Below are 25,862 nucleotides of genomic sequence, written 5' to 3'. Positions count from 1 at the left end.
CCCATATATGTTTTCATTGCATCCAATTTATGTCTTATGTATGTCTTGTCATGTGGGTTTTACTTCTTTTGAATATCTTAACTATTTGGCCGTTTTGGGAATGAAAGGTTTCAGCTTTTGAATTAATTCCAGAATGAATTCTGATAACGTTTTGAGTGATTTCAGTATATCTTGTTTCAAAGAGGGGTAGCTTTGAGTTCTTGTAATCCACTTAATAGTGCATTTCATCTAAAACATGTTCTGCGTGAAACTTTTTCATTTCACCAAGTTCGAGAAGTGTCTGAGTACAAATGCCTGGAGGCAGCTTCTGCTTCTTAAAATGAAATTAGAATGATCACTCTTTCTAATGTTCTGCTAATGAGCTTCTCCTCCATTACACCTGTCTTGACACACGAATTCCTTTGAAGATATATTTCTCTTTTAAGAAGATAGCTGAGTGTAACCTTTGATACAAGTCAACGTTAAATAGATTGTGGTTTCATTTTAATTAATACATGCTGGCATTTTTGTAAGGAAGTAGCAAACACACAGACGTAACGGAGGATGTAATTGGTCCTTGACAACATTTTTTCTATCATAAAAGTGTACTCTTTTATTTAAATGACATTTCAGAAATCTTTGTACATATCTGATGTAAAAGTTTGCATCAGATCAGCTTAGTAAATGTCTTATATACCTTATATATTGCAAACCCTTAAAGTTAATGGGCTCAATTCATCACAATGTTTTTGCCAGTATTCTGGCAATAAACACCATAAACTGGTATAATATTTTTGCGCAACTCAAAGTTGCACAATCCTTTTGCAACGTTTGCTGTTTTTATACCACTGCCAGCCAGTTCTATCAACTTTCAGAAAAGTGGAAGGTATGCTCAACTAATTAACGATAACTTAAGCCACTAAAGGCAATGGTGTACATAGCCTGTGTTACACTAGCGAATGTGGACCCACTGTACCACGCACCTGACTTACCCTGGAGGGAGGTGCCTACTGGGTTTTCACCAGAGTAACTGATGATGAGGACATCAGGTACTACTGTAAGACAGTCCCCAGTACTGTAGTATCTGACCCAAGGGTCAGGGACACAGGTACGGAGGGCAGGTAGGACACAGCGGGTAATGGAGGCTGACTGGACGAAGCATCATGTCCAGGAGACATGTTGGACGCAGGGCTGTGGAGTCGGAGTCGTGGAGTCGTAGTCGGAGCTCATTTTGGTGGAGTCGGAGTCGGTATAAAATGCACCGACTCCGACTCCTAAAATATATAATAAATTGGGGACAGTAGTGCAATGCAGAATGTGCTGAATATTTTACTAAATAATAACATTTAGTATAATGCTTATATTTAAGTGAAAAATGTATTATAGTACAATGTGAACATCAGACATTTAATTATTTTTATGATACAATAGTCAAGATATTTAGATAGAACATAAAATATATTTATTCGAATACATTATCTGTTTTTTTTATTGTTACAAACTCATGACAATACACACACTTTTTTGACTTTTATATGATTTGCCTAAAATAAGTCATCATGTAGCCATAACCTAATAAAAGTCTGGAAAAATGTAGCAAAAAAAGAAAATCTAAGCCTGTGAAATAAATAGAATTCCTACTTCATGCCCTATCCCATGTGCACTGCCAAGGATGTATTTTACATGGTTACCATGGACAGAAATAATAATGCACCATATCAAGATAAAAATGCCAATTCTGTTGTTTTCCACCAGATGGCACTATAGGTGGTTTCATTGCGTAGCGCATGGCTACTTTACTATACCTAGGCACCACTTCTTTGCCTATAGCTGCCGCCGTTCTCAAGTTATTGGCGGTGGACAGGATATGGTGGACACACTGTATAATTTGCTATATACTGAATATGAAACTTGGCATTTCTGCATTACTTACATTTTAAAGTTTTAAGTTTTATTACGCTTATTTTTAACTTGAACACCATAAATAACATTCTCCTTTACTTTTAGTTTCCCTCTTAAATACTGCACAACCTCAGCCGCACAATAGAGTAATTCATCTTATTATTTATCTAAAGAGGGAACAATGGATTAGCGGGTGTATAAATACTACACAAAGACCAAGAGTGTTTGAAAGAACGTCTGGGTGATGTAAGGCGCACTCCTGGCTCCAGGCCCACTCGTATACTTAGGATAAAACAATGTGGTATTTAAAGGGAAGGTTGAATAAAACATATTCCATCAGCTCATTCCACTTCTATTCAGTGTTATCTCTCAATAAAGCCCATCAGAATAGAAACGCTTCCCACTTTAGGCTACATTTACATGACCATCCATTAGAACGGATCCAGAAACAACATTTTTGTTTGTCAAAAAAAGAATTATTTCAACTGTATCCGTTTTTTAACCCCTTAAGGACGAAGCCAGTTTTGTACTTAATGACCAGGCCATTTTTTGCAATTCTGACCAGTGTCACTTTATGAGGTCATAACTCTGGAACGCTTCAACGGATCCCGGTGATTCTGACATTGTTTTTTCGTGACATATTGTGCTTCATGATAGTTATAAATTTAGAACGATATTTTTTGCTTTTATTTGTGAAAAAATCGGAAATTTGATGAAAATTTTGAAAATTTTGCAATTTTCAAACTTTTAATTTTTATGCCCTTAACCCAGAGAGTTATGTCACACAAAACAGTTAATAAATAACATTTCCCACATGTCTACTTTACATTAGCGCAATTTCTGAAACAAAATGTTTTGGGGTTAGGAAGTTAGAAGGGGTCAAAGTTCATCAGCAATTTCCCATTTTTTCAACAAAATTCACAAAACCATTTTTTTAGGGACCACATCACATTTGAAGTGACTTTGAGAGGCCTAAGTGACAGAAAATACCTAAAAGTGACACCATTCTCAAAACAGCACGCCTCAAAGTACTCAAAACCACATCCAAGAAGTTTATTAACCCTTCAGGTGCTTCACAGGAACTAAAGCAAAGTGGAATGAAAAAAAGCAAAAAATAAAATTTTACCTAAAATGTTGCTCTACCCCAAATTTGTTCACTTTTAGAAGAAATAACACAACAAAATGAACCCCAAAACTTGTTACCCACTTTCTTATGAACGCGCCGATACCCCACATGTGGTCAGAAACCTTTGTTTGGACAAATGGGAGGGCTCGGAACAGAAGGAGCAATATTTGAATTTTGGAAAGCAAATTTGGCTGAAATAGATTGCGGGCACCATGTTGCATTTACATGTCCGCCAAGGTACCTAAACAGCAGAAACCCCTTACAAGTGACACCATTTTGGAAACTAGACCCCTTAAGGCTTCTATCTAGGGGTATAGTGAGCATTTTGGATCCACAGGTACTTCACAGATTTTGATAACGTTACGTTGTCACATTGAAAATTTTCATTTTTTTCTCAAAAATGTTGCTTTAGCATCAATTTTTTCACTTTTTCAAGAGGTAATTCCAAAAATGTGACCCCAATGTTTGTTACCCACTTTTTTATGAGCGCGGTGATACCTCACTTGTGGTCTGAAACCTTTGTTTGGAGAAATGGGAGGGCTTGGAACGGAAGGAGCAATATTTGAATTTTGGAAAGGAAATTTGGCTGAAAAAGATTGCGGGCACCATGTCGCATTTGGAGGACCCCTAAGGTACGTAAACAGCAAAAAAACACCACAAGTGACCCCATATTGGAAACTAGGCCCCTCAAGGAATTTATCTTGATGTTTGGTGAGTACCCTGAACCCCCAGGTGCTTTACAGAAGTTTATAACGTTGAGCCATGAAAATAAAAAAATAAAATTTTACCACAAAATTGTTACTTCAACCAGGTAGCTTTTTTTTTCACAAGGGTAACAGGAAAAAAATCACCATGAAATTTATTGCGCAATTTCTCCTGAGTTTGTTGATATCTTGTATGTGGTGGAAATCAACTGTTTGGGCACACTACAGGGCTCAGAAGAGAAGGAGTGCAATTTGACTGCAAAATTGGCTGGAATCAATAGCGGACGCCATGTTGCATTAGGAGAACCCCTGAGGTGCCTAAGCAGTGGAGGTCCCCCACAAGTGACCCCATTCTGGAAATAAGACCCCTCAAGGCTTTAATCTAGGTGTATATTGAGCATTTTGAATCCACGAATACTTCACAGAATTTGATAAGCTTAGGTTGCCATATTGAAATTTTCATTTTTTTCACAAAAATGTTGATTTAGCGACACATTTTGCACTTTTTCAAGAGGCAACAACAAAACGTGTACCCCGCAGGTTGTTATCTAATTTCTTGTGAGCGCAGGGATACCACACATGTGGCCAAAAACCTTTGTTTGGATAAATGGGAGGGCTTGGAATGGAAGGAGCACCATTTGAATTTTGGAAAAGTTGAAGTAAATTGCGCGCACCATGTCACATTAGCAGGGCCCCTTGGGCACCTATACATCAGAAACCCCCCACAAGTGACCTCATTTTGGAAACTGGACCCCTCAAGGATTTTATTCAGGAGTATAGTAAACATTTTGAATCCACAGGTACTTCACAAAACTGTTGCTGTATCAAAAAATTTCTCACTGTTAAGGGGGCTTTACACGCTGCGACATCGCTAATGCGGAGTCGTTAGGGTCACGGAATTGGTGACGCACATCCGGCCGCATTAGCGATGTTGCTGCGTGTGACACCGATGAGCGATTTTGCATCGTTGCAAAAACGTGCAAAATCGCTCATCGGTGACATGGGGGTCCATTCTCGATTATCGTTACTGCAGTAGTAACGATGTAGTTCGTCGCTCCTGCGGCAGCACACATCGCTATGTGTGACGCCGCAGGAACGAGGAAGCTCCCCTTACCTGCCTTTCATGTGACACTAAAGGATGCCTAGCCTTGTATTTAGCCCAAAAAAAAAAAAAAAGAATTAAAATAAATGACGTGGGGTCCCCCCTATTTTTGATAGCCAGCTAGGGTAAAGCAGACAGCTGTAGCCTGCAAACCACAGCTGACAGCTTCATCTTGTCTGGTGATCAATTTGGAGGGCTCCCCAAGCTGTTTTTTTTTTTTTTAATTATTTATAAATAAATAATTAAAAAAAAAAAAACAAACGTGGGGTCCCCCCAAATTAGATCACCAGCCAAGGTGAAGCTGACAGCTGGGGTCTGGTATTCTCAGGATGGGAAGAGCCACGGTTATTGGACTCTTCCCAGCCTAAAAATAGCAGGCCGCAGCCGCCCCAGAAGTGGCGCATCCATTAGATGCGCCAATTCTGGCGCTTCGCCCCAGCTCATCCCGCGCCCTGGTGCGTTGGCTAACGGGGTAATGAATGGGGTTGATACCAGGTGTGTAATGTCACCTGGCATCAAGCCCAGCAATTAGTTATGTCACGGCGTCTATCAGATACCCGACATAACTAATTGACAGTAATAAAAAAAAAATTGACAACAAAAAAAAATTTATTTGAAAAAACACTCCCCCAAACATTCCCTGATTGACCAATTTATTGAAAAGAAAAAAAAAAAATCCACAATAATCCATTTGGATGTCCCACGTCGCCTCTGGACCTTCTAGAATATGGGGGACACGTTCAGGGAACGTATCCCCCATTTTCTAGGAGGGCAGACCCTCCATTTTAGGAGAGTGGGTGCAAAGAATCTGCACCCACCCTCCCTGGGTCACAGCTGCAGAGTGCGAGCAGCCAGCGTCCTGAACACAGGAAGCTGTCAGCCGCGCTCTGCACATGTGACCGGAGTCTGCAGAGAAGGAGCCGGAGGAGGGGGCCGCGGGGGATCAGGGCTCCGACAGGTATGTATGACACCGGGGGACACCGGGGGACACCAGGGGGGGGTAGGGGGGGACCCGGCGGGGCCTAGGGAGCAGGTTTCTGTCGTATGTGTTATGGCACATACGACAGAAACCATAGGAACAGTGGAAATGCGGCCGGCGCGCTGCTGTGATCGCCGGTGCGCGCGGCCATCTTGGATTTTCGGGAGGGGGTTGGGGGTCGGGGGGGGCACTTTGGGACACCGGGGGACCGGAGGGAACCGGGAAAAAGATTTATCTCCCATCTGGCATGTTTGATCATGCCAGATGGGAGATAAATCATTTTTTACCGGCGCGGTCATTTACTATAACTTGATGATCGGTATACGGTGTATACCGGTCATCAGGTGAGCGGGGACCGGAAAAACCGGCCCGAATCATGATCTCCAGGGTCTCAGCTACCCCCGGCAGCTGAGACCCCGGAAATTTTCTGACTCTGGGGGGCGCTAGACCCTTTTTTCCGACCGCCGTTAAAAAGCGGCGGATCGGAAAAAGTACCCTTATTTACCGCCGTTAAAAGGCGTATCGGCGGTCGTAAAGGGGTTAACATTAAAGTCTATGGGATACGGATCACTTAACTAGCCATCCAGTTTTCTTTCATTTAAAGGGAACTGGTCAGCAGTAGTGATGAGCCAGTATGCTTGTTACTACTCGGTACTCGCACGAGTATCAATGTACTCGGGCTACTCGGTGGGGACCGAGTAATCTCGCGATACTCGTGCTGTACTTGTGGTCTTCATGTTGGCGCTCTTTTTACAGCCATCCCTTATGCAGGGATTGGCTGGCAGACCACTGCAATGCCACAGCCCTGTTGTGGAATTGCAGTGATTGGCCAGCCCGCACAGCGTGACCGTGCCTTTAGCCCGACACTTCCCCGCTCGGCTACGGCCCCTCCCGCACTCCACTCCGCGTGTATATATATATGCACGCTTACACACACACGCACGTTTTTTTTTTTTATTTACAGTTTTCTGGTTTCTACATGCTGCCGGGGGTGATTTCACAAAAATACTCGGGTCTCCCATAGGATAACATTGGGCTCGGTGCTCGGGCCGAGTACACGAGTATCTTGGGATGCTCGGCCCGAGCCTCGAGCACCCGAGCTTTTTGGTACTCGCTCATCACTAGTCAGCAGGTTTTACCTATGTAAGCTAAAAACAGCATACTGCTAGGGTTAACACATAGAATTCAGGGATGCTTGTCTCAGCTGGTCTCAGCTGATGTTTATTTGCTATGTTTGTTTAAGCAGCAGGTTTTCTCATTGCTCGGACTACAATGTCATGCACACTTCTGTCTGGCACTGTCCCTCTGTTGATTGACACCTCACTGTCATGAATAATCTATTGAGAGCCTTATGTAGGTGGGGACAGCTCTCTCAGCTCTGCTACATGGCTAAATCTGAAACTTCTGATTTGTGTGAGAGCGGCTGCACACACTAATATTAAGTGATATATTGTTAGAATATCTTTGCGTACATTATCCTGCTTTCAGATGAGTTAGCAAAAAAACAAGAATCAGTTTTTCGCTTACTGGATCAGCTTCAAAGGCAAGAAAACACGTGGTTATTTAATTGATCTGTTTTAGGCCCCCTTCACACGTCCATGAAAATCACGCACATGTTTCACGGACGTGTCAAAGGTGCATTTTCCCCTCCGTGTGTCGTGTTTATGGCACTACGTGTGTTATCCGTGTGTTATCCGTGATAACACACGGAGAACGAGAACTTTCTGCTCACCTGTCCCTGGCGTCGCTGTCCGTGGTGCTGATCTTCGGTCTCCAGCCTTGCCGACTACCCACTGCTGCCGCTTCCGCCGCAGTGAAGTGAATATTAAATGAGCATAATGAGCGGCGGTCGGCAGCAAGTGACAGCAGCGGCAGAGACAGGAGGGCTGGAGAAGGTGAGTAAAGATTTGTTATTTTTTTCTCTGACACGTGTGTTTCTCCGACGCATGTCACACGGGACCGCATCCACACGACATACGTGTGGTACGTGTGCGGGCCGCGTGACACCCGTGCTGCCAGAGAAAAACGGAGATGCATCCGTGTGGAGCACACAGGTTCACGTCTGCTCCACACGGAGGCACGGGCCAATGGCTGCACACGTGCGTGCACATAATCCCATTAATTTTAATGGGTTTACGTGTGCCCGTGTCTCCAGTACATGCGGGCACGGACCTAACACGTACCGGAGACACATGCGTGTGAAGGGGGCCTTAGACAGATTTCAATGTTAAAAAAACGAATCCCATTTAATTCAGTTTTGTAATGCTGGACAAAAAGTTGTGTCTGCACAACTTTTTATGTCAACGGATTGCTGCTGGATCCATTCTATCAGATGATAACAGCCTTAAAGGGAACCAACCAGCAGGATTTTCATATATAAGAGAAAGCCAGTGCTATACTGGTACTAGGATGCTGAATGTAAGCATATCTTTTCTTCAGAGATTGGATGTTTTATTTCAGAAATATATGCAAGTAAAGTTCTGGCAATGCACTACTATTTGATTGACAGGTGCAACAGGGGCGGGAATATGTGGGTCAGGTCTTGCTATCTATTTCCACACCTGTCTGCCTGCAGTGGAATTAACGTCTAAGATGGCGGCAAGTGGAGTAAGGCCAGGCAGGCAGACGGGTGGGAATAGATAGAAAAACCCGTCCCACATATTCCCTTCCTTTTGCACCTGTCAATCAAATAGCAGTGTATTGCTGGAACTTTACTTGCACATATTTCTGAAATAAAACATCCAATCTCTGAATAAAAGCTATGCTTACATTCAGCATCCTAGCGCCAGTATAGCACTGGCTTTACTTTTACGAAAATCCTGGTTGGTTCCCTCTAATTCTGACACTATCCTAAATAAAAAAAAACGTATTTTGCACCATTACAGTAGGTCTTTTAGAAGTGAATATACCCTGATATGTAGTATAAAAAAAGACTATATCCCAATTAAAACTCCAGATTTATGTACTATGCTTTAAAAATAGTTGATAACCAGAAGACAAACGTCAAAAATAGTACTCCTAAAAGACCATGGTATTAACAGGGCACGGTGGAATACTGGAATAATTTTTGGATATATTTTTGTATATAGCTTTTTTATTTTTAGTTGGTATTATTTGTTAGTATAGTGACCCCCCCAATGGGTGTTTTAGGGATATTTAGGGTATCTATGGAGTTAGTATACGAGGAACGCGGGCGCCATTTTGCATATCCTTATGAGTTATAAACCTCCACTGGCAGGCAGGGAAGGAATTATGGACACACCAGGTTCTACTAGACCAGTGCGTCTGTTTTCTGGTTGCTTTGCTTTGTCCTATTCTTACCTTCCCTGAGTATGTTTATTACTATCACTACACCCCTTCCCTTGTAATATTACCTTTGCTAATACCATTTGTCTTTTGGGAGTACGATTTTTGTCATATTTTTCTTTTGGTTATTATAAACCATTCTTAAAGCATATCTAATAAATCTGGAGTTTTAATTGGGATATGGTCTTTTGTTATGCTACTTTCAGGATCCCTGTTTTATCATAGCGAGTTAACCCTGACATGTAACTCAATTTTCATTCCCGATTATCATGGTATTGTTTATTATTATATGTTACTATTTGTCTTTGTGTAATACTGAAATGATATATAGCATACTAGAACACTCTACGAGTCTCTCTAGTTTACAGTCACATATAACATACTTAAAGGCGACCAGTCACCAGGTCAAAAGTGACCAGTTTTACTTTTATTTTTTCCCACTGCTCCCCTGAGAACTCAACTTTTTAAAATTCCACCATAAGGTTCCAGGGATATGAGTGTTTACATTTAGTGCTGATGTGTGTAGTCTTTTCCAAGGGTTGTGCTCACTGAGTAATTGTGTAGAGCAGACTGAGGATACGCCCCTAGGGAGTCCTGTGAGCCACAACCCCTAGGTAGTGACCATAAAAATTAGCACTGAATAAAAAGGCCTATATCTCTAGAACCGTACAGCTGAATTGAAAAAAAAGAGTATTCGGAGGTGCAGCGAGGAATAAAATAACAGCACAAATTGTCCACTTTTGACAACAGCTCCTCCTTGAATGCTATGTACTGTTTCATCGTAAGAAAAAAACTATACTTACCAATTCTCTCTAAATGCCTGGTATGTTTCTGGAGAAAGTAGAGACCTTTTAGATACCACAGTCCCCACCCTGGATATGCCCCATCATAAGCCATGGACTTCCATAGCCCCCCATCCCAGATATGGCCCCCCAGACCCCACCATGGATATGCCCCAACCACCGTTACTACAGTCCCCACCCTGGATATGCCCCATCATAAGCCATGGACTTCCATAGCCCCCATCCTAGAAGTGCCCCCACAGTCCCCACCTTGGATGTGCCCCATCCATCCTTCCTACAGTCCCCACCCACCATCCCCACAGCCCCAGTCCCTAATGTACACTTGCTTTGGCAAAACTAATTTGTATTTGGTCCTGCCAATAAAGCTTATTTGATTTGATTTGATTTGATTTGATATCGGAAAACTTGGCAAATATTATGGACACATGATGAAGCCTACCAAAACCCTGAGAAAAGCAGCTCTATCATCAGACAGAACCCCAAAAGTACATCTAGTGTGCAGTAGTGGTGAGCGAATTGTTCAGTGCTCGGTTGGTCGGTACTTGTAACGATCATTTTGATACTCGGGTGCTCGGTACTCGTTTATTCAATAGGGATCTCAAGAATTTTTACTGAAGATCATTTTGATGCTGGGGTGCCTGGTACTCGTTTACAAAGAATAATGGAAGTGAATAGGGAACTCAAGAATTTTTACTGAAGATCATTTTGATGCTCGGGTGCTCAGTACTCATTCACTGAGTATAATGGAAGTCAATAGGGAACTCGAGCATTTTTCTGGACGTTTTTCATGAAAAATGCTTGAGTTCCCCATTGACTTCCATTATACTCAGTTAACCAGTACTAGTACCCAAGCATCAAAATGCTAGTTGCGAGTACCAAGCACATGAGCATCGAACAGTTCGCCCATCACTAGTGTGCAGGAATCGAGTCATTGTGCAATTACTGGAACACATTTAGTGCACTGAACCCAAACACATCCCGTACAAGTATCACCATACTTAGCAAATGTATCAAAAATGGTTGCACTTTTTGTACCAAGTTATATGAAGGGACCACTGTAAAGGCATGTCAAAAGGAATCGTCTTCACGAGAAAAGCCTTCCTATGGTTTGTTTTTACTGTCAGTGGCTTGATTTGGTTCTGTCTCCACTTTGGCATTAGGACTCACCTGCACATTGGGTCACTACAGCATTAGACTATTGGTATATTATGGAGCCATTCTTCCTTGGGTTCAGCATGCAACAAATTTTATAAGTCATATTAGTCTACTATTTTTATATATGCAGACAAGGTCTCAGACTGAAACAGTAAATCCAGAAATTGCTTTCTATTTTCTGTGACTAATCTCATATTTAAAAAAAAAAAAATCTGAATGTTTTATAAAGAAAGCTATTTAGCCATGAAAAAAGTCACTTTCTACATGAAATCTCATTTCCCTTTGTATGTTGTTTTCCAATTCTCCTAGAATCAGGCAGCATTGAGAACACTACATCCAGGGACATGTACATACCGTATCTCCGGTGGAATTGTATTAATTGTTTTCATTGTTTCAGTAGTCGCTACAATGTGTGCAGCAGAGTACAATGTACTAAAAAGAATAAAAAAAATTGTTTAAAAGAACTGAGAGTCCTCAGTGGTTGATACCTTTTAATGGCTAACTGAAAAGATGGTAATAATTGCAAGCTTTCGAGACTACTCAGGTCTCTTCATCAGGCATGGTATAACACAAAATCTGAAGAGTCACATATTTATACACAACAGGACATAAAAAGAATAGGTTGATATTTTTTACTAGTTTTCAATATCAAATGAAAAGTCCACTATATACTCCATTTCTTGATATGTAAATGTACATTTTATAAAAAAATAATTCAGAGAGAATCTGCAGTGCACTAAATGCTATTGTCAATAGCTTTTCGCAGTCTATTGCACAGCCGTGGCCAACAGTTTTGAGAATGACACAAAGTTTGGTTTTCACAACATTTGCTGCTCCAGTTAATTGCTTTATCTTTAGGTTGTTATGAAGAATAATTAGTTGTATTGCTAAAAAATTGAGTCATTCCTTGCTTTGAAAAGTAACTTAATCACAAAACCCCCATTTCCACAGAATTTGAGCCCTGACATGAAGTAACATCCAATCATTTCAGTGATCTTCTTGATAGCTCTGGAGAAAGTGTTAATGAGGACAAGGCAGGTGCTTATTTATAAGAGCAGACTGGTTGCATTAAAGGGGAGCTGGGACTTTAAATCATTGGTACTTCCAAGAAAACACATGAAGTCATCTTGCTTTTCATCAAACAGGGTTTATAGGCAACTACATTGCTGCTTGTAAGATTGCCCCCAATTCCACCATTTATCAGATCATCAATAATTTAAAAGAGAGAGGTTTAGTTGCTAAAAAGAAGGCTTCAAGGTTACCAAGAAGGCCCAGCAAGTGCCAGTACCATATCATAAAGAGGATCACCTATGGATTTGGCTCAACACCAATGCAAAGCTTGCTCAGGAATGGCAGCAGGCAGGTGTAAGTGCATCAACACAAACAGTGAGTTAAGGTCTTTTTCAATGCCAGCCAGGTGTAAACAAGGGCAACAAAGAAGCAACTTCTGTCCAAGAAAAACATCAAGGACAGACTGACATTCTGCAGGAAGCACAATGATTGGATTCCAGAGGACAAGGGTAAAGTTATTTTTACCTCTAAAGACTCCTTCAGACTGCTTGGGAATTGTGGAAAAGTGATTGTCTGGAGAAGAAAAGGTGAATGCTACCATGAGTTCTGTGGCATGTCAACAGTAAAGCATCTTGAGACCATTCATGTGTGGGATTGCTTTGCATTCAATGGAGTGGGCCCTCTCATAATTTTGCCTAATAAACCTGCCATGAATAAAGAATGGTATCTAAACATCCTCTAAGAGCAACTTCTCCCAACAATTCAGAAGCAAATTGGTGATGATCAATGCTTTTATCCAGCATGATGGAGACGATGTCACAAGGCAGAAGTGACAAAACAGACACACAAAAATTGTGATAAACTCCAAGTACTGATTAGGAAAGAATAGGTTGACATCAGTCAGGATTTGGCCCAAAAGCTGATATCCAGATGCCAGAGTGCATTGCAGAAGTCTTTCAAAATAAGGGTGAACACTGTAATTATTGAGTCTTTACAAAAACTTGATGGATTTGTTAATTAAAGTTTAAAACTTTGAAATTATTAATTATACATCAATAATCATAGAAACACCTGACTAAAAGATCAAAAAATATTGAAGCAGCAAAATTTGTGTCAATCTCAAAACCTTTGGCCACGACTGTACATAGCTAACGTACATGAGATCCAACATCAGAGTTAATGTAGATTCCACAGAATGAGTTTTTATGGTTGGAACCAATTGCATTTTACAGTAAGTGGTGCTTGAGGTGTCAAATTGCCGTTAAAGGAATTGTCTGACATAAACTCAAAAAATTTTGTTCCTCTTGAATTATTTCTTTATTCTCTGCAGCTCTTTGTTTACATTCAGCTCCAGCAAACTAACCTCTTCCTGTGCTAAACCTCCCAGTCACAGCTGGCACCGCCCGGCTTCAGTGTCCAGCCTCGCCCCCTGCCCGCCCTCTGCACACTCATTCCCTCTCAGTATTCTGCCAGAACCTGACCTCTCATCACTATAGCATTGGAAATAACAGCCCCACACACACATCGGGCTCTGCACCCCCACACACGCATCAGGCTCTGCACCCCCACACACACATCAGGCTCTGCAACCCTCCCCCCACATACACACACAGCGCTTTGTACCGACCCCCCCCACCATCGTTCTGTACCGACCCCTACCCTCATAGGGAACACATGTAGGCTGCATTCACATGACCGTTCCATTTTTGCAGTCCGCAAAAAACAGTCCGTTTTTTTCACAGATGCATCCGTGTGGCATCAGTGTGACATCTGTTCCGTATACGGTCCGTGTGTCATCCGTGTGCCTTCCGTTTTTGTTTTTTGCGGACCACAAAAAACGGAAGCAGCAAGAAAGATAAATAGATGAGTAGATATAGAGATGGATAGATAGATATAGACAGAGAGATAGAGGGATGAATGAATGAATGAATGAATGAACAGAGAAATAGATAGATAGATAATGGATAGATAGATAGATAATGGCTAGATAGATAGAAATATGAATAGATAGATAGATTTTATATATATATATATATATATATATATATATATATATATATATATATATATATATATATAAAAAATGTCCCACCTCCCTGCATACTCTAAAGGGTGCTTAGCCTTGTATTTAGCCAAAAATAAATAAATAAATAATTAAAAAAAAAAACGACATGGGCCCCCCCCCCCCGATCTTTTGTGGCCAGCTAGGGTAAAGCAGACGGCTTCAGCCTGCAGACCACAGCTGGCAGCTTCACCTTGGCTGGTAATCCAAAACAGTGGGCACCCCATACTTTTATTTTAAATTAAATAAATAATTTAAAACAAAAAACACGGGGTCCCCCCCAAATTGGATCACCAGCCAAGGTAAAGCAGACAGCTGTGGTCTGGTATTCTCAGACTAGGGAGGTCCACTGTTATTGGACACTCCCCAGCCTAAAAATAGCAGGCTACAGCCGCCCCAGAAGTGGCGCATCCATTAGACGTGCCAATCCTGGCGCTTCGCCCAACTCATCCCATTGCCCTGATGCGGTGGCAAACGAAGTAATATATGGGGTTGATGCCAGATGTGTAATGTCATCTGGCATCAGGCCCTGGGGTTAGTGATGTCAAGCGTCTATCAGATACCCAAAATAACTAACCCAGTCAGTAATAAAAAAAAATAATTTGAAAACAAATAACGTTTTATTTGAAAAAACACTCCCCACTCTTTCACCAATTTATTGAAAAGAACATTCAAATCCGGGTCTGGCGTAATCCAATAAGGGGGTCCCACGACCATCCATATCATAGTCAATGTCCCAGTCAATGAAGGAACAGAATGTTCCTCATTGGCTGTTAGAGTAGTGCAGTGATCTGAGCTTACATCAATAGGTCAGCCCAGGTCACTGCAGGGGATGAGGACCGCTGCTGTTAGGAGGTTAGCTGAGATCATTACCTGCTGTGACGATCTCCTGCTCTCCTGACATCAGCGCTGTCACTGACTTCTATGCCCGCCGCGTTCACAGCGAAGAATTGCGGGATCCCGTGATGTCACCGCTAGTGACAGTCTCGGGCCGCCCGCGAGACGTCACGTGAAAACGCGGCGGGCATAGAAGGCAGTGACAGCGCTGACGTCAGCAGTGCAGGAGTTCGTCACAGCAGGTAATGATCTCATCTAACCTCTTGACAGCAGTGCTCGTCATCCCCGCGGCTGCCCGCACTGCAGTGTGAGAAGCTGCTGACACTGCAGTGCTGTGTGGAAGCTGCCGATACTGCAGTTCGGGCAGCCGCGGGGCTGGCAGGGAGCGGGACACAGACTGCACAGGCAGTGATGAGAAGCAGCGCTGCGCTCCCTCTCATCAGTGCTTTCAAATGTATCGGCATCTGTGATCTGTGATGCCGATACATTTGAATGTGCGATCCTGAGCAGAGGCCCGATGCTGGCGGTGACACCGTGGGCAGCCGCCGCCAGGCCCCTCCCCTCAGCTAACGGGTCCCACAGCAGTGCTGGGGGAGGTTGCGGGGAGAGTATGGGTGTGGGGGAATGTGTGGGAGGGTGCAGGGAAGGGGGGCGGAGACTCATGCACTGTACCCGCCCAGCAGGGCAACAACATGCTGTTCCGAGATTTGCATGTCAACATGGTCCTGCCCATGTTGACATGAAATGACCGAAAGCAGCAAAATTGCGGCAGGAGTGGTCACATGACTGCTCTGAGCCTGGGGAGAGGGGCTGACAGCAGGGCAGGTAAGTAGTCACTATCTACTTACCTGCCCCAATGTAGCCCAACAGTGAAATAATACTAATAAAAAAAAATAAGCCGGATGACCCCTTTAACCTTAGTTCAACAACAATAAAATGCACGTTTGATGAAGCAATCATTTAAGCTGATGTTATTGTATGCAATAAAATCAGAAAATAGTAAAGCGTCACATCACTTTATGAGCCTTCTGTATATGCAATAAATATCAGCAGCATCCAGTGGCATAACTAGAGTTTGATGGGTCCCGATGCAAAGTTTAGAACTGCCCCCCCCAATGACACTCGGGGTACGGGATAATGATGCTAACACTTGGGGTACGGGATAATGATGCTGACACATCTCTTTCCCTCAGCACCCAGGTTTTCCATGATCTAAAATCCATCTTTCTATCAGCATCCAGTTTTCTATGTTCTGATATGCATCTTGTCCTCAGCACCCAGCTTCCCCATGCCCTGCTATACATCTTTTCCTCAGCACCCAACTTTCTCATTGTAGAGCATGGGAAAGCTGGGTGCTGAGGGAAAGATCCTTTCCCTCAGCACAAAACTTTCCTATCCCATGCTTGTATCTTTGTTCCCCCTTGTATATAGTTTTCCAAATACAATAATGGCCCTCACATAGCCTCCCATATAGTATAAAGAGTCGCACATAACCATTCATGTATTAGAATGCACCCCCATAGTCCTCCATGTATTATAATGTCTTTCCCATAGTCCTCCATGTATAAAGTAGCCCTCATAGCCCCCAATTTTTATAATGCAACTCCTATAGTCCTCCATGTATTATAACTCACCCCAAAGTTCTCCATATATTATAATGCACCCCATAGTCCTCCATATATTATACTGCACCAAATAGTCCTCCATATATTACAATGCAGCCCCCATAGTCCTGCATGTATTATAATGCACCTCCATAGACCATGTACAGTGGGGAAAAAAGTATTTAGTCAGCCACCAATTGTGCAAGTTCTCCCACTTAAAAAGATGAGAGAGGCCTGTAATTGGCATCATAGGTAGACCACAACTATGAGAGACAAAATGAGAAAACAAATCCAGAAAATTACATTGTCTGATTTGGCAAAATTACTTTTGCAGATTATGGTGGAAAATAAGTATTTAGTCACATAAAAACATGCAAATTTGCTCATCCTCACAGAACTGTAACTTCTTCTTTAAGAGGCTCCTCTGTCCTCCACTCATTACCTGTAGTAATGGCACCTGTTTGAACTTGTTATCAGTATAAAAGACACCTGTCCACAACAAAAAACAGTCACACTCCAAACTCCACTATGGTGAAGACCAAGGAGGTGTCGAAGGACACCAGAAACAAAATTGTAGCCCTGCACAGGCTGGAAAGACTGAATCTGCAATAGGCAAGCTGCTTGGTGTGATGAAATCAACTGTGGGAGCAATAATAAGACAGTTGAAGACATACAAGACCACTGATAATCTCCCTCGATCTGGGGCACCACGCAAGATCTCACCATGTGGGGTCAAAATGATTACAAGAACTGTGAACAAAAATCCCAGAACCACATGGGGTTACCTAGTGAATGACCTGCGTAGAGCTGGGACCACCATAACAAAGGCTACCATCAGTAACACACTACACCGCCAGGAACTCAGATCCTGTAGTGCCAGACATGTTTCCCTGCTTAAGCCAGTACATGTCCGAGTCCATCTGAAGTTTTCTAGAGAGCATTTAGATTATCCAGAAGAGTACTGAGAGAATGCCATATGGTCTGATGACACCAAAGTAGAACTGTTTGGTAGAAACACAACTCGTCGTGTTTGGAGGAGACAGAATGCTGTGTTGTATCCAAAGAACTTCAGACCTATTGTAAAGCATGGGGGTGGCAACATCATGCTTTGGGGCTGTTTCTCTGCAAAGGGACCAGGACGACTGATCCGTGTACATGAAAGAATGAATAGGGCCATGTATCATGAGATTATGAGTGCAAACCTCCTTCCATTAACAAAGGCATTATAGATGAAACATGGATGGGTATTTCAGCATGATAATGATCCTAAGCACACCACAAGGGCAATGAAGGAGTGGCTTCGTAAAAAGCATATGAAGGTCCTGGAGTGGCCTAGCCTGTCTCCAGATCTCAGCCCCATAGAAAACCTATGGAGGGAGTTGAAAGTCCGTGTTGCTCAGCGACAGGCCAAAAACATCACTGCTCTAGAGGAGCATTTGGATGTAAAGTTTCTTTGCTCAATAAAGCTTCATGCACATATTAAGCAGATGGTTTTTTGTTTACCTCAGTATTAGAAGCCATAACAAGGAGTCGGTAATAAGTACACAAGTGATAACCATGTTTCTATTATACTTTTCCTCTGATTGTTTCACTCCTGGTTTTGGCTTACGAATACTGACGTAAAAAACTCACCAAATACTTAACGTGAACGTGGCCTTACAAATACTGAGGTAAAAAACTCACTGAACACTCAATACACCATGTTCCAAATTATTATGCAAATTATATTTTTCTCTGATTTTCCTAAATGGTCGGTGCAAATGAAGTCAGTCTAATAAAAGTCATCAAAGTCATGAGAGTATGCATTGAATTTTATTAAAGAAATCTCCCAATGATAACAGTATAATCTTCAAAAAAAAAACCCTCAAAATGCACTGTTCCAAATTATTAGGCACTGTAGAGTTTCTAAACATTTTAAATATTTTAAAGAAATGAAAAAGCTCATTGGTGGAATTTGCAGCATTAGGAGATCATATTCACTGAAATAAAAAGCTATTTAAATCCAAAACATCCTAACAGGCCAAGTTAAATGTTAACATAGGAACCCTTCTTTGATGTCTCCTTCACAATTCTTGCATCCATTGAACTTGTGAGTTTTTGGAAAGTTTCTGCTTGAATTTCTTTGCATGATGTCAGAATACCCTCCCAGAGCTTCTGTTTTAATGTGAACTGCCTCCCACACTCATAGATCTTTTGCTTCATGATGCTCCAAATGTTCTCTATAGGGTTGAGGTCAGGGGAAGATGGTGGCCACACCATGAGCTTATCTCCTTTTATGCCCGTAACAGCCAATGACACAGAGGTATTCTTTGTAGCATGAGATGGTGCATTGTCATGCATGAAGATGACTTTGCTTCTGAAGGCACGTTTCTGCTTTTTGTACCATGGAAGAAAGTTGTCAGTCAGAAACTCTATATACTTAACAGAGGCCATTTTCACACCTTCAGGAAACCTAAAGGGGCCTACCAGATGTCTCCCCATGATTCTGGCCCAAAACATGACTCATCTACCTCCTTGTTGATGTTGCAGTCTTGTTGGGACATGGTGGCCATCCACCAACAATCCACTACTCCATCCTTCTGGACCATCCAGGGTTGCTCGACACTTGTCAGTAAACAAGACTGTTTGAAAATTAGTCTTCATGTATGTCTGGGCCCACTGCAACCATTTCTGCTTGTGAGCACTGGTTAGGGGTGGCCGAATAGTAAGTTTATGCACCACAGCAAGCCTTTGATGAATCCCACACCTTGAGGTTCGAGGGATTCCAGATGCACCAGCATCTTCAAATATGTGTTTGCTGGTTTGTAATGGCTTTTTAGCAGTTGCTCTCTTAGGCCCCTTTCACACGTCAGTGATTCTGGTACGTTTGTGCTTTTTTTTAAACGTACCAGAATCACTGACATACGCAGACCCATTAAAATGAATGGGTCTGCTCACACATCAGTGATTTTTCACTGCACGTGTCTCCATGCGGCGTACCCGTGTGTCCGTGATTGCCGCACGGAGACATGTCCATTTTTTTCTGGCATCACTGATGTCCCACGGACCACCCAGTGGTGTGGTCCGTGAAACACGTGCCAGAAAAAAACGTGCTTCTAAAATAAAAAGCATTTTTACTCACCCGGCTCCAGCGACGCTCTGTGCAGCCTGTTCTGCCTGCTGCTTCTGAGCCGGGCCATTACTGTCGCGCATATTCATGATGCACGACACAGCCGACCCGGAAGCAGCTGCTGCGGGGGTTAGCGCCGGCCGGATGCTGCACCGCGGGAGCGATCAGCACCATGGAGAGCTGGAGCGCGCACAGGTGAGTTGATTTCTAAAGGCAATCACGGGCCACGGAGAACGGAGCCCGAATTGCACTTAGACAACCCAAGTGTGCCGTGATTCACGGCACACGGAGGGACATGGGCATGTTTTACACGTCAGTGAAGAACGTCAGTGTTTTTCACTGACGTGTGAAACGGGCCTAAATCCGATGAACTTGCCTGGCAGAAACCTTCCTCATTCTCCCTTTATTAGCATGAACACATATGTGCTCTGAATTGGCCACAAATCTTCACAGTACAATGATCACGCTTAAGTTTTCGTGAAATATCTAATGTTTTCATCCCTTGTCCAAGGCATTGCACTATTTGATTCTTTTCGGAAGCAGAGAGATCCTTTTTCTTTCCCATGTTACTTGAAAACTGTGGCCTGCTTAATATTGTGGAACATCCAATTTTCCTTTTATTGGGCTCACCTGGCAAACTAATTATCTCAGGTATCTGAGAATGATTTCAGTGATCCAAAGAACCCTGAGACACAATACTATCAATGAGTTTCATTGAAAAAAAAAAAATTAATCGCTATGATACTTAAATCCAATTTGCATAATAATTTGGAACATGGTGTATGTGCACATGGCCTTACAAATACTGAGGTGAAAAAACTCACCAAATACTCAACATATGTACGTGGCTTGCAAATACTGAGGTAAAAACTCAACAAATACTCAGTGTGTGCACGTGGCCTTGCAAATACTGAGGTAAAGAACTCACCGAATACTCAATGTGTACACATGGTCTAAGAGTAAAATTTACAAGTAATATAAACGCTGTAGTAGTTTCACTCTCGTCAGTCAGTTAGTGCCATGATACTTCAAGGAAGTCTCTCATATTCACTAAATAATCCTGAAGTTAATTTTATTAATTTCTTAAAATACTTTGTGCTGCTGTGAATATCGCTCCGCTTGTTGTCAAAGGTTATTGTAGCTCTACACAGTTTAAACCTTAGAACATTGTTAAATATTAATAAATAGATCCTAAAAAGTGGTCCTGCCACGAATTAGATCCCGTTTGATTGACATCTAAGGATTATTTTTGTTTGTTTGCTTGTTTATCCCACGCAAGGAGAATATGATGCTAATAAAAAGACACGTCAGTGTCCTTCTTTGAGGGTGATCTAGCCTGCGCCTGTGCTGATATACCGAACCACGAGGGTGTGACTTATTCTGGGATGTGCGTCTGTCAGGCCTCATGTAAACACAGGCTCCTGAGAGATTTCAGACTCATTGTCTGCAGACTCTGCTCTCACCCCGCTAGAAACTCTGCGTTTAAGCTTATCCATGGTCCAGACTAGGATGAGTAAAGGTTATGTCGGCAGTACATGAAGCTTAAGTGACTGAAGAATGATTAACTTCCCACTGCAGAACATGGAAGGTAAAATTACAGTCAACTTTTCGGTCAATTTCTCCTCAGACTTAATATAGAAGGTGCATGACCCGTCTGCTGAGCTCAGTACACTTGAAATACAGCTTCCCATAAGAACATGTAGTGTATTATAGGCACGGTCTTAACACTTTCTTTGGCTGAGCCTTAAATTAACTGCTTCAAGGTCAATAAATGACGTACCTTCTACATTGTACTTTTTCTGCTTTGTGTGCTTGCAATGATATTCCTCCAGTATTGCTGTTTCTACTTGTATAGCACATTCATTTTTGCATTTACGGAATGCTTTATTTTTGTTGAGTCTTTGGTCTTTTTCGCCTGTTTTTCATTTGCGCCTCATTCTTCCTTTTTAAAAGTCTATTATGTGTGTGTTTGCCTGTCTTTTTTATGTTTGCCATTGTTTTCATATGGTTCTTCAATTGCGTTTTTTTCTTGTTTGTTTGTTTTTTTTATAAATGTCCACTTTTTGCGCAAATGTACCATGGCCCTTCCCTGGAGTGATTTTATGTGCATTTGTATTTTTTACCCAGAATTAATTTTATTTTAGCTCAATATGGGCTAAAAAAAATCCCCAAAATGGTTTGTAAAAAATAAAGAACATTTTTAATTTTACACCAAATTCATGAACCACGTGCGCCATTTTGATGAGTTTAGCACAAAAAAAGTCAAGTATTACCACAAGATAAATGAAGAAAAGTGAAGTAGAAATGCAAATGATGAATTGGGGCTCATAATGTTTAATTTGTGGCCATCACATTTAATCTTCTCACACTTGGCAATTGCTATGACTTGAGCTCCAAAATCACTCCCTCTTTTTACAGGTCACACTGTCCTATGCTCTTTTACAAACCAGAATTTCAGCGTTTTTATTTTGCACTGTTAAACCGTGGAAGATATGTTAAGTAGTGATGTGTGGACTCTCAGATAACCGGGACAGGCGGGTCTAACCGGCTTTAAAAAGAATCCAGCTGCGGCCCGAGATTTGTCTCAGATATCTGGCCAGACACCAGTCCCCATATAAGTCTATGGGGACTAGAATTCGGCAATTAAAAATGGAGGTAAAAGGGATAGGGGATAGGCGCAAGCACACTATACTTACTGAGATTCCGGCACAGCTGTAATTGCTTCCAGGCTGCTCATTCACTTCCGGGGCCGCTCATTACCTTCATTGCATATGCACTGCTTTCCCCGCCCACCTGCGTTTGTGCTTAATTTGAGTCAGACAGCGCCCCCGGCCTGTATGACACCATGTATGATGCTTCCAATCACAGATGCTGTGTGCGTCTATCATGCTATAAAATAAATAATTTGGGTATGGTCCCCAAATATTATGATACCCAGCACAGATAAAGCATACGGCTACAGGCTGCAGTCCCTAGCCATGCGCTTATCTTGGTTGTGTATCAAAATAAGATAAACCGTATGTGGCTTTTTATTATTATTATTATTATTATTATTATTATTATTATTATTTAAATAAATCATTAAAAAAACATTGTGTGCAGTCCTCCTCAGATTTTATATCATTAGCCATGATAACGCCCGACAGCTGGGGGCCTCAATGAACTCAGTAACCCCCACCTCAGGTGAAGTCACTGAGTTTTATGAAGTTGCCTAAGGTCAAGTTACCTGCAGTCACAGGTGGAGGGCCGTGGGAACCTCCAGCTGTGCCCGCAACTTACCTGAGTGACAACACTGCTGAGTGCTGCTCAGTCTTTTGTTTCAAATAAAGATTTTTTTTTGTGTTTATGTTTATTTACTTTCATTAGTAATGAGTGGTCTCATATAACCTCCCCATTACTAATCTAGGGCTCAATGGCAGTTGTGACCTGCGATTAACCCTTTATTACAACGACTGCCACTGCACTAGGGCAATTGGGAAGAGCCGGCTAAAGTGCTGGTTTTGTTGCATCTAATAGATGGAACAATCTTGGGCGGCTGCAGGCTGCTATTTTTAGGCTGGGGGTGCCCAATCACCATGGGTCTCCCCAGCCGGAGAATACCAGCCCCAAGCTGTTGGGCTTTATCATTGCTAGGTATCAAAATTGGGTAGACTTCATGCTGTTTTTTTTTTTAAATTATTTATTTAAATAATGTTTTTAAAAAACTGCATGCAGTTCCTCTTATTTTGATACACAGCCAAGATAAGCGCACGGCTGGGGGCTGCAGCCTATAGCCATAAGCTTTATCTGTACTAGGTATCATAATATAGGGCGACCGTACGCCAAATATTTTATTTATTTATTTTTTGATTTACAATATAGACCACCAGCCCGGGTCTGTGATTGGAAGCTGCAGACACGCTGTCACTCATTGTGGGGGCGCGTCTGACAGCAAACAATCACAGACATCGGTGGGCAGGGAAAGCAGTGTATATGCATATTTTTCCTTTATTTTTTTGTATTACCCGAGTGCCGGATCTGGATCAATACTTGGATTTCCCTTAGAATTCCAGACCTGGGCCCGGCACTCAGGTATCTTGAACCCGCCCGGATCCGGACATTTACAGTCCGGGTCCGCCCATCACTAATGTTAAGCCCTTTCTCTATATTTCTTCTGAGTTGGTAGAGACACTGGTGGTTGTGACCTTATGGAGGAGAGCCGGATATGTGACCTAATGCTGTTAAAGAAACACCTAGGGGAGCATTGTCCTAAGACCAGAGTTGTCAGTGAAAAGGCCTGAATTGATTGAGGCCTCCTGAAAGTAATGAGTGTGAGCTTGCGCCTAATGGAGAAGGAAGCCCATTAGGAAGGCTGCCACAGGGTATGGTGTAGTACAGGTGGTGGCATAAGCTCAGGTACACCATGGATAATGAACTAGGAGATGTTGCTATGTTTTCTGAAAGTTCAACTTCTGAAACATGGTCACATCCTTGTTGGGAGATCTGAAATGAAAGAAGGTGTCTTTAAGAATCTTGTGTTTGAGTAGTGTCTTATGGATAACCGGGGGGTGTAATTATGCACGGGCCGGTGTTTTACACAAGCTTACATTTTTATTTGTTAGAGTGTATAACAACAAAGAAAAAGATCTGTTCCCAAAACTCTGAAAATACTATTTCCTGGTCCCTTGCGATGCATTTGGCTGCCAGTCAAATTACCAAATATGGTTTTCCAGTATAAAATATTTGGATGAAGGAATAAATGAGATGTTTATATCTGGCATTGAAATAAGTGTGTGGAGCAGGGTAAAAGAAAGTGTAAGGTCAGCAGAGAATTACAGTTACTTCCATGAATCAGGCGGCCTAGCCTCCTCAGCCTTCTGATTTATCTAGCTCATTATTGTACATTGATCCATTATGCTGATCACGTTGCCTTCAGCACAGTGAGCCATGGACAATCGCTTTACGCTGTTACAGTAATAAGACAGAGTTAGGTTCATCCTCTGTAAATCACATCACTACTTAACAACCTCATATTTTCTTCTAGTATTCTCATAGCAGATCTATTTAACTCTTTGAGACTTTGTCTCATATTCTACCAATCCTTGTCATACAGTATACCATCCCGAATAGGATCAGGCAGTCATCACTGCAAGTCAGCACATCTACAGTCATGGGAGATTAACAATTTGTGAAAGGGCTGACTAAGTCCTGTGTACCATTCTTTGTGAAAAGTAAAATAGAGATGATAACTGAACTGTGATTCTTTATTGGATGTGACAAGCACTTTAGTTTTATTTACCCCAGGCACCAGTATTTACTTGCCATTAAAAAGCATTTTTTGCATTCACTGTTTGTGATTTTTGCACGTTATATAATAATGTGCCAACGAGGCTGATGATTTATGTAGAAGGGTTTTCTGATGTTATATTGCCTTAGCTGGATATATAGCATGACAATAAGTAAGTTTGCGACTGACTTGCTTTTTATATCTGCTATCATTCAGCAATGAGAGCTTCTATCTATCAAAATGCACCCCTGGTTTCCACAAACATCTGTGTTAGTCCAAATTTGCAGTAGTTACAGTATATTCCAGGAGGGGAATTAACTCCTCACATGCCAGTCGGCTCTTTCCAGCCCATTGATTTTTATATAACACCAAGGTGTTACCTCCATCTCCCTCCAACTCTGCTCCTGACAAAGCTCTTATCAGTCCTGTAAATCCCCCTCCCCTCTCCACACACACTGCCAGCACTCAGCAATGGCAGTTTCCAGAGCAGTCAGTGCAGTTTTGTTAATCACTGGAAAGGAAGGGTGACATCAGATACAGGAATCCTGCCCACATTTACTGGGGTTACAATGCGAGCTAGCAAAGTTTCAATGACAAATGTCGGCAGCTGTTGCCCAAAAGTTTAGAAGTTGAAAATATCAAAACTTAAAACATCAAAAGGAATCTGTCAGTATGCTTTTGCTATGTAATCTGTAGCCAGCATGCGGTAGGGGATAAAAACAACAACCACAGACACCTCTTATCCAGCTCCATGCTGTTGTTTACTTAATATGATTGTTTCAGTACCAAGAGCTTATTATTGCTCGGACTACACCAGCACGTGAGCCCTGGTTCGGACTCTCTCCCTTCTCTGCTAAGCAGCTCACTGTATATAGACATTACATTATAGAGAGCCTGGTGTGGGTGGGGTTAGCTTT

At 42.1% G+C, this 25,862-nt stretch overlaps 1 protein-coding gene across 6 annotated transcripts in view; it reads left to right on the top strand.

Annotated features, from left to right (window-relative positions):
* The window catches only part of ARHGAP24 (Rho GTPase activating protein 24), a 1,297,893-nt gene that overhangs the window by 1,132,417 nt on the left and 139,614 nt on the right, over nucleotides 1-25,862 (top strand). The window contains exon 1 of one of the 6 annotated variants that reach the window (XM_075351891.1): nucleotides 21,160-21,267. The exons of the other annotated variants lie outside the window; for them this stretch is intronic. Within the exon in view, the coding sequence (XP_075208006.1) occupies nucleotides 21,237-21,267 (31 nt within the window). The 5' untranslated portion in view covers nucleotides 21,160-21,236. Of the gene's footprint in view, nucleotides 1-21,159; nucleotides 21,268-25,862 lie in introns of those variants that run through there. 6 annotated transcript variants of the gene reach the window in all.

Source organism: Anomaloglossus baeobatrachus, chromosome 1 (assembly GCF_048569485.1).
Source record: "Anomaloglossus baeobatrachus isolate aAnoBae1 chromosome 1, aAnoBae1.hap1, whole genome shotgun sequence".
Classification (NCBI taxonomy): domain Eukaryota; kingdom Metazoa; phylum Chordata; class Amphibia; order Anura; family Aromobatidae; genus Anomaloglossus; species Anomaloglossus baeobatrachus.
The sequence above is the reverse complement of the archived record's forward strand: the minus strand, read 5'-3'. Positions and strand labels throughout refer to the sequence as shown.